Source organism: Meleagris gallopavo, chromosome Z (genome assembly GCF_905368555.1).
Source record: "Meleagris gallopavo chromosome Z, MGAL_WU_HG_1.1, whole genome shotgun sequence".
Classification (NCBI taxonomy): Eukaryota; Metazoa; Chordata; class Aves; order Galliformes; family Phasianidae; genus Meleagris; species Meleagris gallopavo.
In genome coordinates this window covers 557,730-576,871 of record NC_139435.1, presented here as the reverse complement: position 1 = coordinate 576,871, position 19,142 = coordinate 557,730, and the positions used below count along the sequence as shown (strand labels likewise).

Genomic DNA, 19,142 nt, shown 5'->3' with positions numbered 1-19,142 from the left:
CTAGGGACCGTTAACAGATAACTAAATAGATTAATGATTGCAGGTGGGAACCAGTGTGAAGCTTCACACACTGTCTTCCAATAAGGCACTGAAAGAGCTCTCACTGAGACACACAGCTCAGCCATTTCCTCCAAAAGTCTTTAATTGAAATTCCATTGTTACGGTACATGACACACAGCAAGGTTATACAAATCCTTACATTACATGGAAGTCCTTGAATATGAAATAAACACGGTAGACTAAACACAAGTATTTGTGCACATCTGGCATGAAACAGTCAAAGAAACACCTCCCTCCTTTACACCTTACACTTCGTGTTGATTTCCATCTCTCCCGGTGTGACAAAAGAGGAACACAAGATGGAGCTTATTTCCAAAGAAAACCCCTCTGACCCTAGCTCACTGAATTTATCCCTGCGCTGTTCAGTGTTACAGCACTGCTCCTGGAAGCTGTCCTGTCTGCTAAAATGCAGCCAGATTTCATAGAACTCCAAGGGAGAAAAATGTCACCCACACTCCCACCTTGCTGCGCACTGCCAAGGCAAATGGAAATGACAAACACTCTCAGACAAAGTTCTGCTGAGGAATATAATTGATAAAGAAAAGTCAAGCTAGATTATGGCTAGAGGACGGCGGCCTCCCAGTGCTGACAATTCCATGCACTTGGATCAATTCAATCAGAGCAAAGTGCTCAGGATCTGACAAGACCGGGTCCTGAGTTAATAGCACCAAATGCTGAAAATCTGTCAGAGAGGAAAACGGAACGCGCAGCAGCAGTGCTTAGAGTACAGCCTCCCAAATGCAGCAGCTACGAAGCACCGCGGAGGGTGGATGGCAGGAAGGCACAAGAATGGAGGGGAAAATGCCCCAAAACATATCCCCTCACCACAGACAGGACCTAGGGCAGCGGCTCGGATGTGGACAGCCGGCTTGGAAGCATCCAAAGGAAGGTCAAGTGCACCGCACTGCTGAAAAACACAGTGTTAAATGCCCCCAGACAAAGCCCAGAATCGGGAGATCTCAATGGCTGATAAATTCCCACTGTTGTCAGTCTCTCAGGTTTCATTTTTCAGATTTATTTCTAAGTGCAAGGGGAAAAAACTATTCCTATTAAAAATAAGAGCAGAGCTTGCTCAGAAAGCTTTTTGACAGGCTTTTGGTGTTGCTCTAAGATGAAATAACGTGTGCTAAATAACAGGACAGGGTGATATCACAATGAACTATTCAGGAAAATGAAATAACCCAGTGGCTGTGTGACGTGATCCATTTGCTAAAAGCTGGAAAATTAAGCTATTTCTGCATTATGGTCTGATAGCAACAATGGCTAAAGATGCTTAGTAATTATCTCGCTTGCGGTTAGCTCACTAAAAAGTGCATTTTAAATACCTTTTATGTAATGCTTCATAATTAGTGCCAGCTAGTATTTTCAGTACTCTCTCCAGTATGGAAATAAAAAGCCAATCTGTATTTATTGCACTGCAACGATCATGTAAAGTTAACCTTCAGTTCCCAGATTCAGAGGTGGCCACGACCATTAGCTGGTAGGAAAAGGGCATGAGCAGTAAGGCTTGACAAAGCCTTCTGCCACCCACCCACAAGCATCACACAGAGAAGTGGGGATCGAGAGGAGTCCTCAACCAATGAGAGACATAAGGCAACAGCTCACTGCCCACACTCACTGCTGACATCATCGTTCTTATGGCATCGATTCGAAGTCTTTCTATGGAAGTCTCAGCCCTACACCATGCGGTGACCCTGCCAACTGCACCTGGGCAGGGATCAGCTTCCTGCTCCCTCCTCCTGCTGGGACAGCGAGCAGAGCCCAGGGGCTGAGCAGAAGGCAGGAGGGAGCCAACCTCCCTGCAGCAACGCAGGCATTCGGATGCCCGCTGTGCCAAGACAGGCTCAGCGAGAGCTGAAAAGCGTGAAGGCAACCAAGGCTCCTGGAGGGAGACAGCTTTGGATGACTGCACCCTGCTGCCATGCCACTGGTCCTACTCAACACCCAAGAGTCTGCTCTCTACTCATGTCCACTGACAGGGAAAAACTGTCCTACAGATTCTCCTGCTGTTTGAAAACAACTTCTGCTAATCAGAGAGCACTGAAAGCACAGAGAGGTTCTGGAAGCCACAGCCCTGGGCAGAGAGCGTGCTGCCATTTGGGCACCTGCAGGCCTGTCCCTGCTTCTCCTGCCCCAAGAGGAGGCACACATACCACAGACGGAGGAAGATTTCTGTGCTACAGCAGCAACACAGGAGGCCCTGGTGCTGAGAACTCAGCCTGTCTCACCAGAGCCACACTGGGAGCTACAGGCTGGCAGTGGAGAGGTTTCAGTCAACCCTTGAGGCATACGGGGCCATGGATGCCCACGTGGCAAGATTTGTGCTGCTCCATGGCAATGCCCAGGCTGCTGGCTGGCCAACACAGCAGCCTTTTACTTTTTTAATATCCCCTAGTTAACTCTTGTAGCATAAAACAGAACAAGATAAGTCCCTGTTATACCAACAGAGGCCTATCAGTTTTTTAAACAATGCCATCCTTGAAAGATCAGGGATTCAAACTGCTCCTGCCTCGGTTACATAAGCAAAAATTACTGTCCGAGCAGCAAGCTGTCAGATTCCCAAACTTCATGATGAGCTATCATCACTTTACAGAACACCCTGCATTGCTGCAGGACTGGCATGTCAGTGCTGATTAAGCCCTAAGAGCTTTCTCACTCCACAGAACTGCTGCTGCTTAGCAGTGGATGCAGGAGCCCTGGTGCAAACAGATACTTGCCCAACATGCAATAAGCACAGGTGAGCTAAGAGAGCAGCTGTAGGCTCACCACTGCTGCTAGAAATTGAACAGATGGAATTTAGCTTCTGACAGAGGTATGCTAACAACACAGCCATCAGTGTGAGGGGCAGCCTGCTCTCCTCTCACTGTGTGCTTGGACATCTGCAATGTAAATGACTCTTGATTTATCATCTCATTTTTAAATAGCATCATCAATTAAGCTAGATCAATTGTACCTATGTAACTCCATAGCATCCCACAAAAACCACAGGGCTGTGACACAGCAGAAAGCACAGTCAATCTATAAACCTGCTGGAGAACAAGCCCAACTTCCTACACTTACTTAACCAGAGAAAGCCCTTTTTAATAATGATAAAAAAGCCATTTTGCTTAGAAGATGATCCAAAATGTTTCAACGTGTGCTGGATTTGAAACACACGCTGTACACATGCTGCAGCATCAGCAACCAGAATTATTTCTGTATGTTTTGCAAATGCAGGGGTTTTCCTGCAGGTGATGAGTGGTTTTCTTCTCTAGAAAATGTAAACAAACCTTATGAGTTCTACTATCCCACAGGAAATTTCTAGCAAGAGAAAACAAAACAAAAGCTTATCTTCAGGCTCTAAAAAAATAGACATTTAAAAAGCATTAGAGGTCACTTGATCTTCAAACCCATCCGAAGTCAGAAGAAACAACTGGTGGCTACGCTAGTTATGCTATGCCTTACGTAAAAACAAAAATAATTGTATGCTTGATCTGGAAAACTGAAATTAATGCACTCACGACAAAATTGCATACAAATAAATCCCTGCATAGGAAATAGAAGCCAATCTGTATAGAAGCCCCGTTTTTCATATTCTTGAAGTTTTTCAGTGCATACTCATGCTAACTCCAATCAGAATCAGATGAGATGAGACCTTCCCACATCTCACAGGATAAACCTACTTGTTACAAACACTTCTTAAACTAAGGAAACATAAGAAAAAAACCAAAATCCTCCTCACTGCTCTATGAGGTTACCACTGCTGGGACTACCAGACTAAGGATGTAGCACAGGAGAGCTTGGTCAAGCACCGCTTCACCAGGACAGTTCCTGCACAAGACAGCCTGCCCATCACAGCTGCTGGCTGGTGAAGAAGGCTTTGGTCTCCCTGCAGACAGGATTCACGCAGAGCGGGCAGCAGAGCGTCAGCTGCTTGGAGCAGATTTCATTGGACTGGATGTGTGAGCAGACCAAGTCTGCCAGAGCCTGAAAGAGAGTTAATTAAAACACAGCGGTGAGCAAACCTCCCTGCATAAAATCAGGAAACACTGGAACATGCGTCACCCAAACTGCCTAAGTGCACATCTGTCAGTCTGCTATTTTTTAATATTTTTGAACCATCCCCCCGTCTTTCAGGAGAAAATCCTGTTTTAAAACTGTGCTGACACAGTACCCTACAATAAATATTCCACTAAAAGACAACTACTAACAAATATAAAACTGTTCTTCTTTGTCAGAGCAAAGCTTGTGTTGTGGGAGTTGTTTTTTTTAAAAAATACGTGGCAAATAAAAGCACTTTGTGATACACAGATTAAGTTCAGGGACTTCTATCCTCTGTGCTTAACTCAAAGTATTTTAAATCTACGCAAAGACATCCACAGTGTAGCAGGAAACACACAACTGCAAGCTGTACTAATTACTGCATCAAAGAAGATACCTTGGAGAACAGTGGGTTTCCATTAAGTGACTCTGCTCTTCTGATGTTTTCAACGCCACACTGAAGGAAAAGCAAGGAGAAAAGTTAAGTCTGTTAGATCCTTCACTATGTTAGCCTCCAAAACCCTTTCTCCTTCATTCAGAAGCTGCCTCAAAACAATAAAATGAAATATCACCTTTTTGAACATAGTAAAAGTAACTCAGATGTACAATTTCACTTTGCTGCCAAAAATCTGCTGACTCTTTTTTAGCAAGTTTAGATTTAAACCTAGAAAGACAAATTCTCACCTGTTTTGTGTTGCTATAAAAACTCCTTTGAGTTTAGATTTATTTTCAAGTTACAGAAAAAAAAAATAAAAATCCCCCAAATCATAATGCAAAGAGCAACCAGAAAACAATATTTTGGAAAAGGTAAAACAATTTGGGAGTCCAGTTATAACAACTGTCAACCATTTACCTCGTTTGCTAAAACTTGGGCATACTCAATATCCAGTTCGTAAAGTGTTTCAATGTGGTCACTTGTGAATGCTATGGGCACCAACAACATGTTCTTCTTTCCTCTTTGGCACAGTCCTTTAATTGTCTCATCCGTCTGTGGACCAAGCCAAGGCATTGGCCCAACCTGGGAAGAGGGAAGAAACAAACCTCAATAAATCACTCTTAGAAAATGCACCCATGTTTTTCTTTAGCCGGACAACTCAGATTTTTAATAAGGAGTCAATTATTGCTATGTCTCTGCTTTTGACTCCCTCACTTTATCTGTTAGGTTTTACAAAGACATACCATCCCACTGACCACCCATTTAAACCCCTCCCAAAAGACACCCTGGGTTGGTCTTAAAGGAGACCTCAACTGCACTCATTTCCCTGGCTTTGCAAGACGTGAGGAATCAGGATGCAACGAATCCACTGAGCTATCCATGACGTGTTTGGTGCTGATGTGCTATAAGATGCAACTTAAAGAACAAAACAACACTGGCATGGGAGTGCCAGTACCCTGAGATATACAATTACTTGTAGTGCACGACTGTGCTAAAACTTCAGTTCCTTCTGATTTGCAATAGTAATAATAAATGTGAAATAACGCAAGAAGTCTTCATCAAGAATAATTAGGCCTGTTTGGATTATGTGCTACCATTGTTAAGAATGTTTATTTCACAAGGACAATTTCTGAAAAATTGCTCCAAGGTCATCTTAAAGTAGCAAAATAAATCCAGTGAGTGCTCAATTCTTCCTTCCAACAGAGGAAAAAAACCCAAACTGTGTGTTATGAAATCATGGGACATATCAAAAATTTACCTCAGATTATGCAGTGTACCAAAGAGGCAAGAAACTATGGATGAAAAATACTTGGAAAAACTGATTTGGGGTGCAAGGCTGTGACTCTGTCCTAGCAGAAATACAAGCTGGCAGCATTGCTGTCCCCAGCACCCACCTTGGACTGCCAGACGAGCCGGTAGGGGTTGGAGTGGTTCAGCTTCTCCATGACTCTCTGGACAGTAGCTCCTACTTCTTGTGGATACGGATCACCACGGTTCACCACCTTCAACACATCAACACCAGAGCTTTTTCTTCCAAGGAATGCGTTTATGTCATTCCTGCCCTTACTAAGAGTGTGGGATGGTGGTGAGGACACAGCCAGGGGCACCAGGGTTTGGCTACCAGTGTCCCCACAACCCCCCCTACCCTGACAAAGGAACTGCGTGGCACTTCTGCAAGGGTGGTTTCACTGTGCCTCCCTGCCAGCTGCACACCTTCCAACTCAACTCAGACAGCAAGAAACGTATGGATGTGGTATTTGGGGAGATGGTTAGTGGGCATGGTGGAGATGGGGTGGCAGTTTGACTTGATGATCTTACTCTGTTTTCTAACCTTACTGATTCTACGGTTCTAAAGATTCTGGCCTCATGGTCACAGAGCAGTAACTGATGTAACTCACAGACATAGGGAGCGAGTGGGCTGAGAAAAGGATGACGACGTCTTTCCTCTTGTCAGGTGGAAACAGGTCCAGTTCCTTCTGTATGTGATCGGCAAAGCACTGGTCAGGAAACAAAAAGGCAGAGATCAGGAATTGCTTAAAGTTAACATGTGCTCACAAATGAGACAGCAGCTTCCACACGCCAGGCTGCCTTAGAAATGTCCTAATTCCTAGAAGCATCTGACAAACAGACATATCCGTGTCTATCTTTGATACAGGCTAAAGCAGGAATTCGAGCTGATGGCCTCTAGAGGTCCCTTCCTGCCAACTCTGCTGTGATAACACGAATACTTCCGGACAAAGTGGTCACTTTCTCAAGTTATCACGCCAAAACAGCGAGCATGAAATATCCATCCAGCTTTGCACAGATCTGTACCTGAATGAGCAGGGGATGTGTGGGCCATCGGTCAATGATACTCCACTTCATCTTTGGCTTCTTCCCCTGTTTATTGTAGTAGCGATAAATAGCATTTAAGCTGCTTCCTGAAATACAGAGAATTAAGAACAGAAGTTTGTCCACGGAATCAGCAGACTGTCAGATGATAGCAGTTGTGTAGGAAAGCACTGTAATATTTTAACACGCTATACATGTTTTAAAGGCAACTCTAAATCACAGCTGAGAGCATCAGAGCAGGACAAACATCTTATAGCCGAGAGTGACTTGCTAAATCATTCCTTAACCAAAGAACTTGGAGTTTCCATGGAGAAACTTACTCAGAGGTGCTCCCCGGTTTCAGTTTATATTATCCTACAACAAACATAAAGCTATCCTGAGCTAAGAAGTCCCCACATGAAATTCAGAATGATATTAAACACGGAAGACCTTAAAGCCTACGGAGGAGGTCTCTCACAAGCTCTGACCTGTGGTGGAGCAGCTGTACTGCGGGTACTGCGTGAAGGCGATGGCTCTCTCGATGCCGTCATCCTCCATCTCCTCAATTGCTTCCTCTGTCAGAGGGTGCACGTATCGGAAGCCAATGTAGTACTTGTGGGGTGCTGCCAGACAAAACAGGAAGAGAAACTGCAGGAACAGCATCTGCCAATACCTCCAAGTAAATAACTGCTAGCTAACAAGCACGGTGTACAGAACCAGACAGACTTATGTAGATGGAAAAAAACGAGACAGAGTTCTACTTCCTTGCCTCCAGGTAACCCTTTTAAAAAGCAAAGTTTAAGCTAAGATGATGCAGAACTGCCACTTGATGCATCTGCATCAGCTGCCACCCTGGTGAGCCTGCTCTGTCTGCCAGCCCGCCAGGGTGCTCAGGAGAGGCACAGATTCTTCCATTTCTGGTTAGTTTGTTTTTCACCAAGATATTTGTGCCTTTAAACACTTCATTTTGGAGGCAATCCTGTCCTCTCTGAGGACATTTCAGGTTTTTCCATTTTCCAACTCTAATCTTTAGGGTGTCAGCTTTGGGGTTTTTTTGTTTGCTTTGTTTTAAGTGAAGGACAGAGGCTTCTAGAACAAACCCAAAGTCTCTTTTTCATAGTTTCCAGGTCACTAGCTCTGAAAAAACCTGTAACAGGTTTCTGAAAGAAGCAGACGTCCTGTGCTTGTTCTGCACTCTGTAGGCTTAGGCAGGATTCAGAAAGCAGGTTTAGCCGGCCCCAGCTCTTTGCAGGAGGCAAGAGAGCTCCCAGCTGGGAGAAGCTGCAAGTCCTGAGCTGCCTTCAGGTCACCTGAGGGGTGACCCTGAGCATATTTAAATGGTATTAAAACCGAAACTCCGACAAACTAGAGCAAAGATATTAGGAGTTTAACATGGGAAAGGAGACGTGGGGAAAAAAAAGATGATCAATGTGGGAACTTGTTGCAATACCCTCACGTTGCTGCGTTCTGTCTTGGATCACAGGCAGCAAAGGGCAGCGTTTCACACGTGTAAAACATGTGTACACATGTTCAATTTGTTGTTACAGTTGGAATCAGGATTATATGACAGCCCCTTCAGCAAAGAGCTGCCAACCTAAGCAGCATCTTGGTCCCCCCCATCTTGGGAGCTTCCATTCTGCTGACAAGGGAATCTCAGCTAAAATACAGCTTGTAAGGAATAACAAGAACCCTTAAATCTGAAAACAGTGAAAAAGGCAAAATGCATCTTCTTGAAGTCTAATTACCATCGCAAGACATTAGCCTATTTGATACCAGCACTAGACAAACAGACATGGATCTTCCTGTCATCATATTCATGTGATTTATTCCTACAGACCACTGAGCCTACCCAGCCCTGTTCTTTGTGAGCAGAAGAACTCCTGTTTATTTTCAGACTGCTGTCTGTAACAATAAAGCTTCGTTTTAAAATTATATTGTTCCCAGATGACATTGGTGAGGCTGTTTATTTATTACTTGATCTTAGTCCCATTGCCAAAGTGTAACGTGTCAAACATATCCCACGAGTCAGTGCATCAGCAGACTGATTTATGTGTGTAGAAGGAAACTTTACTGAACCTGTCTAGCTCGAGCTCTTCACCAGCTGCAAATACACAAATTACTGCAAACTCCAGCCTCACCAGAAGGCCAGATCAAGGCAACAACAGCGTGCAGTATACTACTTTTTCGCCACGAGCTTCATGTCTCATAGTCACAAGCCACAAGTTACTCATTAACAGGGCTCAGGGCTGTGAGCAGTGCCCTGACACAGTGCTAACATGCACAGCTCAGCTTGGATGCACACCTGGTTCAAGCTGTTCTGAAGCAGCACAGTGTTGGTATCACGACCAGGTTTCTCAAAATGCTCAAGGGAATGGCTGGCACATTCAGTATTTAAAACTGCAATTACCACTGGGCAAAACCCAAAGTCTTTAAATGAATTCTCAAAGGTAAGGGCTGCAGAGAGTCAGGCATGACTGTGCAAAAACCGTCAAACAAAAAAGTAAGTGGGAGTGGTACACTGAGAACAGCAGATAAACTTTGTGAGCCTTATCTCCAGAACCCGTTGCAAGCCTGACCCTTCAAGGGCTGCAGCTGCTAGAATACTGCTGCCTTCCATGCCACAGAAGGGGGCATGCCTAGCTTCAGGCTTTGACTGTCCTTGCAGGGACTACAGTTGGAATTGAGAAATAGCATCTGAGTGGAAAAACAGACCAAATACCATCTGAATGAAGGCATCAGTGACATGCTGCATGCTGAATGAATGGGGAATTCTGTCCTGGCCTTTCAAGAGTATTACTTTTCACCCTCCAGACACAATTAAGATGAACAAACAAACCCCAATCTCCTACTTCTAGCCCTCTCCTATCCAAGTCTGAAGAAACATGCTCCACTAAACAGCTGAGAATCTGGGAATGTATGTGGTCTAACACAGAAGGTGACTCCCTGACACACCAACATCATGCTTCCAAACATTTTGGAAAGTGCATGCAGAAGGCAGCCTGCAGCAGCAATGCTGTACAGCTGCTGAGCTGAAGAGAATAGAGAGCTCTTTTCTTTGGCTCCTTGTACTCCAGCAATTTTTCCAATACAAACGTTTAGTGCTCCTATTGGAGTGGCAGGATGAGAAGTATTCTCTGCAGCTGACACATTGGTGAAGAGCACAGTGGGTAGCTCAGTGATCTCATTAATTCCTTCTGCTCTCAAAGCCTGCTTGCTGCCTCAAGAAAAAGCATGTTGCAAAGGCCTTCATGAACAGGGGTGATCCCCAGATAGCTCATTTCAGGCAGCCCAACCATTATGGCCCTGCCTTTCCGGCTTGTCACAGCAACGATGCTTCACTCTGTCTGTCCCACAAGAGGTCAGGCACAATACAGAGTACAGCCACTGTGCTCATCCTGCGACATGGATGCTGAAGTGTAGCTAAACTTGTACAAACTCCACCACAAGTGAGTTAAAAGTGACTTGTGTGTCAACTTTGTTGGGAGTTTTAGGGAAAAGCAGCTGAACACAGCTGCCCAGAGAAGCTGTGTGTTCTCCAACCCTGGAGGTGCCCAAGGCCAGGCCGGAGGGGCCCTAGGCAGCCTGATCGGGTGGGGATCAGAATTGCTGGCGAAGGTACTATCTGCTTCTACCCACATCAAGCTATTAGGCCTTATCTCCTGCTCCTCAGGTGGGGCTCTCCACTATCCCTCTGCCAAGCCCTGCAGAGTTCAACCACAAAACCTTATCTTTTCTTCTTCCTTGCTCCTGAAATGGGGCCTATCTGCTGTTAGGTCTCCTAGACACTATTAGCAGTTACAGATTCAGGCAAGTTTCGAGAGCTCTAAAGCAACCCAGAGAGAAATCTCAGAGGAACACAAGACAGACCCACACCTTTGCAGAACTGCTCTGGACTCCTGACCCCCTCTCATGCAGCCCCCTGTCTTTTCAGCTCAGGCTGGCACAACATCAACAGCCAGGATGGACATACAGTTTTACTCTGTGGGTGCAGACATTTGCTGTCCCAAATGACCATCATTCTCACTGTGTATCTTCATAAATAACCACAAACCTCCACCTTCTTTATGAGTGAGAACTTCACTCCATTTCTTGTCCCCTTATCAACTCAAATGAAATACACTTTCCTTTCCTGTCATACAAGGTTCAATCACTTCTCTCTAGGGCAGACTTCTTCAAGTTCAAGTAGAGTCTGCACCTTGCATTTGTGAAAGCACGAGCTGAGACTCCTGTCACCTGTTTTCAGACATCTGAAAGCTAAGTGCTTGGTCTATGATAGTCATCCAGGTTTCTTTCCACAACAAAAGGAGTGAAATAAGGGTGCCTTTGGCAGGTGAGCTCCTCTCTCTGACAGTGAGCTTGAGATGCACTGAACCACTCTCTATATGCCCTACTCTCTTGATAAGACAAGGAAGGAGCAGAGGCCAGAAGTTCAACTCTAGTGGCTGCAGTTAGCAAGATGAAATGTGTTAGAGGAATCCATGGGTGGCTATAACCAGGGCAGCTTTGAAACTCGTCACTTTGGGCAGAGAGGAGGCAGCTGAACCACAGTACGCACTGGATCCAGCTGGAGAAGATGGGTGCACATCTGGCCGTTAGCTCATGGTGCTACACTGCATTACAGTGGGATGGATGCACACTGACAGCAGGCTGCTCTCTGAAACCAAAGCCACCAGCAGTCACAGCAGTGACTACAGCACAGAATTACACCTGCATGTCTGTGGACCCCATGTTTTTGTGTATACTGAAAATAGGAACGTCTGCACTGTGATTTCCTAGCAGGACTGAGAACACTTTACACTCACGATTAAAGCTGAGAAGCAAAAGTTGCTTCAGGGACTCATACTTAGAACACATCAGGCCAAAGAAGCTGTTAGAAAGCAGAGAGGGGTGCAGAAGTACCGGTCTGAGGAGACATGCTGTCCAGCAGTTTCACCATGCCTTCTCCCTGCACCGCCGTCCACTTCTTGATAGGTGACCCACCTCCAATCCTGCTGTACTGCTCCTGAATTCGTGGTGTGCGGCGTTTAGCGATGAACGGTGCCAATTTACTGAAGCATTCAGAAGGGATCCGTGTTAATGTCACTACCCTGGCATCCCCAGCCCCTTCTCCAGACACATCTGCTAGAGTGGGCAATGTCCCCAACTTATAAACAAAACAGCACTGCATGTCTAATGTTCTATTCCATCACCCTTCCAAACCTGCTAGATGACAGCAAACCACAATCTGCAGACTAAAGAGATTGATCTTGGCACACTTTTTTCCCAGAGAATTACAACACCGTTCCCTGCACCAAAAGGTCCAAAGATTGAGCAGCCCCAATAAATGCAAACATAAATTAAACTACAGTTTAATGTCAGAGCCAAGCACTGAACAGTGACTGTAACACACAAGTTCACAGCATTCCTTACTTTTGTGCTGGAAGTGTCATGAGGTCCCGGTCCAGGAAGAGGCGCAGTAAGAAGTCATGTACATCATCCAGCCTTTCTGGACCTCCCATGTTTAACATCAGGATTCCTGTTTTAGGTTTCCTATGGAAGAAAGAGATATTTCAAATCCCAGTGATGTACTGTTTGTTTTTTTTTTAACTGCGAAACAGTCAGCCTGCCTGTCAGCACATCTTTTGCAACATCTTATTTAAAGTTCACACTTATGAAACAAATGCGAACAACAAATATGAGCAGCCTGAGAACAAATGATCACTGTGAAACACTGAGATTAACTGGAAATGTACAGAGAAGATTCTCTCAGCTGTCGTGGTAAGTTCTTTACAGAGAGAGTGGTGAGGTGCTGGAACAGCTTGCCCAGAGAGGCTGTGGATGCCCCGTCCATCCCTGGAGGTGTTCAAGGCCAGGTTGGATGGGGCCCTGGGCAGCCTGGGTTGGTCTTAAATGTGGAGGTTGGTGGCCCTGCATGTGGCAGGGGGTTGGAGATTCGTGATCCTTGAGGTCCCTTCCAACCCGGGCCATTCTGCGATTCTGTGTGGTAAAGGAAGGGGCAGAGCATTGCCCAGGGGTCATCTCAGCTGAATGCCAGCCACAGTGCAGACCAAAACACACAGCACCTCCTGCAGAACGCAGGACACGTGTCAACACTGCTTTGTCTTCCATCCGGGGAAGGGACACCTCGCTCTCAAAGCAGCGAGAGAAGCAAAACCTGGCTGTACATCATGAGCTGTATGTGAGGCCAACACGTGGCCGACAGCCCCATTTCCATGGGGGTTCCCAAGCACAGCTTTGCAGTTTCTGAGGCCTTTGGCTTTCATGAGACGGGCACCGAGAGTCTGGCAAGCCAGGTGGGCACACGACGAGCCTGGGGCTGTCCTGGTGGGCCGAGACTTTGGCTTCTGCTGTCCTCCTCCAGGAGGATTGATGAGGAGGCAGGAACCAGAAACCAGAACAGCAATGTTTGCTCTGTGCTTCCTGCACTGCCTTACCGCAGACCTGCGCTTCATTCTACTCAGCAGAGAACAAACACACGGGTCTTTGTCCCGCAGGCAGCGAGGCTCAGGGCATTCAGCAGCAGTGACACAAGCCAGACCCATCCCCACAGCCGTTCTTTTTGCTACGCAACCAGCTGCACCACGCAGGCTGGGCCACTCACCCCACAGACAGCACAGGGTCGTGGCTGTGCCACCTGTGGCCCTCGGCAGACTTACCGTGTTTCTGGCTCAGCCTGGAGCTTGGTGCTGGGCGCCGCCGCAGCCACTTGCCCCCTCCAGCGCAGCGGGACCCCCAGCTGCCTGCCGCCCACCACCACTGCAGAGAGACAACGGCACATCGGTGAGCTCAGCCCGCACGGCGGAACTCAGGAGCTCGCTCAGGAGCCCGGGGAGATGGGGAAGCCAGCAGGTGAGGCCTGAAGCATCCAGCACGGCCTGGGGTGTCCGGTAACACAGCCCAGCACCTGGGTGCACAACGTGCAGCTCCCAGCCGACGCTCCTCAGTGCCAGCGCTGCCCATTGGGCGGACCGCTCCCCACGCGCTGCTCACAGCGCGGTTTGCTAAGCGCTTTTTGTCATCCCACGGCACATTTTTTGTAAGAGCTGTACTGGTGCGGATCTCCCGCAGCGGGAACAACGCTACGTCCCGGGCTGCCGCCCGCTCCCACGTTAACCTCCCCAGCAATGCCCCCCGCAACGCGCCGCTGACAGCACCGACGGCGGCAGCGCCGAGCTGCGCACCGCCCGGACCGCAGCGCGGCGGGGCGGCTCCTGCCCGGCACCACTCGTGGCCGCGGAGGGCGGCGCTGTCAGCGCGGTGCCGATGGGCGCCGAGGGGCGCCGGGCTCCGGTCCGAACCGTCTGAGCGTTAAATTCTCGATATCAAAAATAGCGCCCAGCCCCACGCGGTCCGTTTGAAACATCGCCTCGAGTTCCTTCCACAGATGACAAAGCACAAAGCCCCGTTCACGGGACGGGCGGCGATGCGGCCGCGCTCAGACGGCGCTCCGGAGCCCGAGGAGAGCCCGCGCCGCTCGGTGCCGGCCGCGAGACCCAAGCGCGGAGAGCCCGGCCCGGGCTGCGGCGGCCCGGGGACGCGGCCGACGCCGTTACGCAAAGGCTCCTCCGTTGTGTAACGCGCCGCGGCCGCCCGCCCCGCCGCCTCCCGGCCCCGCGCGCTGCTTTCCGCGGCCGGGATCGCGCCGCCGCGCTCCGTCCCGCCGCGCTCCGCCGCCCCCGGGCCGCCCGCGCCGCACTCACGGGGTCGCGCCGCCCGGCCGGCAGCAGCCATGTTGGCGACCGCGTGCATTCCCTCAGACGGCCCCGCCGGCCGCCGCCGCCCGCTCCGCCCAGCCCCGCCCGCCCACCCGCGGGCACGGCGCACGCCCGCCGCGGCGGGGGCCGCCCCCGGAGCCGCCCCGGGGCTCCGCTCCGCGCGCGGGACCGGAGGGATGCTCGGTGCCGCGCAGCGGCTGCGCTCGTGGGAAACGATTTCCGCGTCGCCGTTCCCGGGAAAAGCCGGCGTTCCCCGTCGCCTCAACGAATTCCCCCAGCGTGCCGGGCGCGACAGCCCAGGCCCGTAATGCAGAACTTTAATGCTTCTCTTCCGTCCCTCGCAGACACCCGGCAGCTCGGGTCCGACTTTGGCGAGAACAAAGGAACGCGACGGTGATCTCAGAGCTGCGAGTGCGGGAGGGTCGTGGGGCCGAGGTTGGTTCCCCCGTCCAGCCGTCAGTCTGTGCAGGAATACCTCGAGGAGAAATGAAAGAAAGCATGAGGGTGAATCAGCGTGGAGGCTCTGTTTACTCCTTCTGATAATGTAAAATTAAGCGCTATTGTATTGCAAGCACCTGGAGTGCTCTCAGTAGTGGCCACAACACTCAAGGGATGTGAACTTGATGAGGCATTGTAGAGAAGCCGGCATGAAGCTGCTGCTCTTCCCTGGCAGCTGCTGTGTGCTTTCCCCAGCACCTAATTGATGTTACCCATGAGTGCAAACAACATGAGTGCTCGTGTTAGCAAAAAATGAGTGCTTTTGTTACCCAAAAATGAGTGCTTGCGTTACCAAAAAATGAAGTCAGATGTGAAGGACCAAGGTGTGCCGCTAGCCACATAACAGCAGAAGCAACAGAACAACAAATGTGATTAAATTAGCCCCCAGTAAGAGCTTAAAAACAAAGTTTTTCTGCTGGAGAGCCTGAAAGCTGGCTTTCTGGAGAGCTGCTAGAAACTCACAAGATCATCATCAATATGATCAACAAGATCATCAACAGAGAAAGTAACAAACTCAACACAATTAAAACAACAACAAAAAAAGACACACTGCACAGCCACAGCTGAAGGGACAGAAAGCAGCTTTTACCATTTTTCAGCCTCTGATTTTTTCCTTAAAGAACAGAGACCTGAATGACACCTGGATGCTGAGTCAGGAACAAAGAGCCAGCATTAACTTGGGGCAAGACTTGTTCTGAAGCAGCGCTTCAGCACTGCCACGTCCCCACGGGCTGTGCTCCAGCTGCAGCCACAGCTCCTCCTAACCCTCTCCTGCAGGACTCTCTGAATGGGGTTTTGCTGAATTCTGTACTCTGCCCTATGCCTGGGCCTACCCAGCCCTGCTTCTGCACCACGAGCAGATTATGGAACTGTGCAGCACACTCAGTTACAGTTGACTCCATGGCTTTTCATCTCAGCCCCCTTCTAAGCTCCTTATCTGATCTGCCTCTTCCATGAGCTCCCTCCAAGTCCTCCATCCTTCCTCCCTGACGTGGTGCTTTTAACCTTGACAAAGCAGCTCACCCTTCTGGGCCGAGAGGAGAGGATGGCAATATACCAACAAGAGATATCTTTTCTCTCTCTTCCCTCCTTACCACTGCAAGAGTTTGGACAGTATATATATATATAAATAATATATACTGGACAGTATATATTATATATATATATATAATAAAAAATACTAATATGTTCATAAATTTCTACATATTCTGAATTACAGAAGCTTCCCAAGCATCTCAGCACAGCAGCAGATGTAAATGCAAACAAAAAAAAACACCAACAGTGAAAACAAAAATAAGAATTAAACAACAAAAGCAAAAAACCCAACATCCCAACCCCACGAACAACACAAGCCCAAAGGGAGCGATTACCATCTGGTATCATGGCCAGCATTTGGATAAGGGTGGACTCTTCCCATAGCTTGCTGCCAGTGCATTTCCTATGTCATTTAGGAGCTAGAAATCTGTTGTCTTGTTGCAATCAAGCTAGTTCATCATCCCCTTCTTCTTCTACTTTATATAATTAGCACCTATGCAACAGTACCCCAAATATCAGGAAATTAATGGCTGACTACACCTGTGTAGGTATTTAAAATAATCCCTTAATTTCTAAGTCCAGACAACAAACACATTAAAAATATATGTACAAAAAGAGAAGTAGGGCAAATGTGAGGAACAGCTGAAGCACGGCGCTGTGTAAGAAGCAGCTCTTACAATCTGCTGTCTTTCTTTCTCTAGGCCACAGTAGGACTGGGAAAACCAGTTAGGAGTATGAACTCAAAGAGATGCAGATAAGAACCATCCTGGTTGTTATCCATGCTTGTTTCATCCTGCACCTTTGAATTCTCCACTCAAAAGAGGCAACCTGCAGGCCACAGGGCCACTGTGATCCCCAGGAAACCCCAGCACAGCAGCTCTGCAAATGGCCACGTTGCTTTCAGTTGCACTGGCTGGTGTCAATCTAAATTAACAGTTATTTAGCTTAAACCCTCCCCCCCCAAAAAAAAAAACCAAAAAACAACACTTCCCCCACCCCCCACTTTAGAACATAGATATGCTGTGGGAGAGACATGGAGCTGTTGGAGTGTGTCCAGTGAAGGGCCACAAAGATGACCCAGAGCTGGAACATCTCTCCTATGAGGATAGGCTGAGAGCTGGGGCTGTGCAGCACGGAGAGAAGGCTGCGAGGTGACCTGATTGCAGCCTTCGGTATCTAAAGGGGAGCTGCAGGAAAGGACAGACTTTAGCAGGATCTGTGGTGATAGAACAAGGGAAGAAATGGCTTCAAGCTTGAAGAGGGGAGATTTAGATTAGATATAAGGAAAAAGTCTTACAGTGAGGGCTGTGAGGCACTGGCACAGTTGCTCAGGGATGTGGTGGATGCCCCGTCCCTGGAGACATTCAAGGCCAGGCTGGATCATGCTCTGGGCAACCTGATGGAGCTGTGGTGTCCCTGTGCATTGCAGGGGAGTTGGACTAGATGACCTTTAGAGTCCCTTCCAACTCTAAGCATTGTATAGTTCTATATTTTGAAAGTTTAATTCTGTTCTTCCTCATGGAGATACTGTCTATGCCAGGGGAGAACATATTAAACAAGTAAGCTGTAAAGGCCAAGCACATGGAAATAAGCAGACGTTACAGATCAAGAACTGCTGTCCTGCACACCAACTTGTGCTGCCATAATTTATTGGTTGCTGATTTAAACCAGATTACATAATAGCATGCAAGATGAAGAAAAAAGCCTTTTATTACAAAAATATGGATATCGCATAGCTCAGCATGAATGGCAAATCCAGATAAAGTTTGGTGCAGTTAGCCAATGATGCACCTACTGATTTTTTTCCCCTAGTACAAGGACTCATATTATTCATGGCTAAAAAGCGTACAGATGACTCAATACATTAAATATTTAATTAATTCTATTTGGTAGCTTGGTTACAGCTATAATCTGCTAAGATGCAGTAGCACAAGAGTGAACTGAGCTAGCAAGGAAACACAGAACTGTTCTACACTCAAAACATCCCCTAGCATCAAGTGAGAAAGCAGTGCTTGAATTACAGTGATCAGGAGAGGACAGTAACAGTGCACAATGCTGAAATCCAATTACATTTCAAAGTTACCAGTTTCTTGTTTGATGGGTGAAATAACCTTAATTTCAAAGGCACTGTCCACTGTCCGTGGACAGCTCTCCAAGAACATGTCCTCTCCTCCTGTAACTCAGCCCACGTTGGGTGCATGTGGTCCCACCGCAGCACTCCGTCCACAGGAATCAGGAAAGGTAGGAAAGCAAACCTCACAGCGAGTCTTATCATTTCTAACCAATACACAGTTTGGAAAGAACAGAAGCCTTTTGCAGTGGAATTTAGTGCTCAGTACTACATACTTTGCAACCGAACAATCTCAAACAGAATTTCCATTAAAAGCATTAAGAGATAATAAAACAAATACACCACTTAATTATCCCCCCCTTTTTTTTTTTTTTTTTTTTTAAAACACTTCATTAATCTATTTAGAAATATCTTCAAATCATTCTCAGAGGTCAGGATTTAGGAATTTGAAAAGCTTGAATCCCCAGTTTCTCCAATAAGAAAAGACAAGAGAAAAGAAAAGTCTAAAAACAATTAGATGCCCTGTGTGTTTCTTTTTTTAAATAAAGCACAGAAATTAAAAGCAGAAGCGTATCTTGTTTTTTAAACGCCACCTTACCAAGATTTGTTTTTATGTTGACAAATGCATCTAACATTCTTTTTTTTCTAGGCCTTCTTCCAGTTAATCAGTAGCATTTTACTTCAAAAAAAAAAAAAAAGTTTAAGTTTTACTTTTCACACGCCAATTTAGTGAATGTATGAACAACAGGGTGCCAAAAGTCTTGTTCTCAGACAGGTTAAGCAGAGCTTATCATTCATTCCCAAGCATCAGTTCCTTGATTTCTTAGGAGTTTATCATCAGGATGGCTATGGTTTGCAGCGCTGGACAAAGCGAGGGTACAGACAGACATCTCGGATGTGGTGCCTATCCAGAATCCAGGTCAGGAATCGCTCCAATCCCAAACCATACCCACCATGAGGACACGTACCGTATTTTCTCTGTGAAATTAAAAACACA

General features: G+C 47.3%; 2 protein-coding genes and 1 long non-coding RNA gene across 3 annotated transcripts in view; 1 reads left to right on the top strand and 2 right to left on the bottom strand.

The window, feature by feature from the left end:
* Positions 1-122: 122 nt before the first annotated feature.
* On the bottom strand, positions 123-14,644 carry FECH (ferrochelatase). The gene is made up of 11 exons (XM_085212642.1): positions 14,527-14,644; positions 13,483-13,582; positions 12,236-12,355; positions 11,726-11,874; positions 7,315-7,449; positions 6,830-6,936; positions 6,415-6,513; positions 5,911-6,018; positions 4,934-5,098; positions 4,478-4,537; positions 123-4,026 (listed from the first exon to the last, which is right to left on the bottom strand). Exons 1-11 carry the CDS (start codon positions 14,573-14,575, stop codon positions 3,892-3,894), a joined length of 1,227 nt encoding a protein of 408 aa, XP_085068768.1. The 5' UTR covers positions 14,576-14,644; the 3' UTR covers positions 123-3,891.
* On the top strand, positions 13,533-18,530 carry LOC146542097 (uncharacterized). The gene is made up of 2 exons (XR_014880287.1): positions 13,533-13,675; positions 14,886-18,530. It is a non-coding gene; the product is annotated as an uncharacterized LOC146542097 (long non-coding RNA).
* NARS1 (asparaginyl-tRNA synthetase 1) overlaps positions 17,707-19,142 on the bottom strand; it is a 12,525-nt gene continuing 11,089 nt past the window's right edge. Inside the window, exon 15 of the mRNA XM_085212637.1 lies at positions 17,707-19,123. Within this exon, the coding sequence (XP_085068763.1) occupies positions 18,992-19,123 (132 nt within the window). The 3' untranslated portion in view covers positions 17,707-18,991. The remainder of the gene's footprint in view (positions 19,124-19,142) is intronic.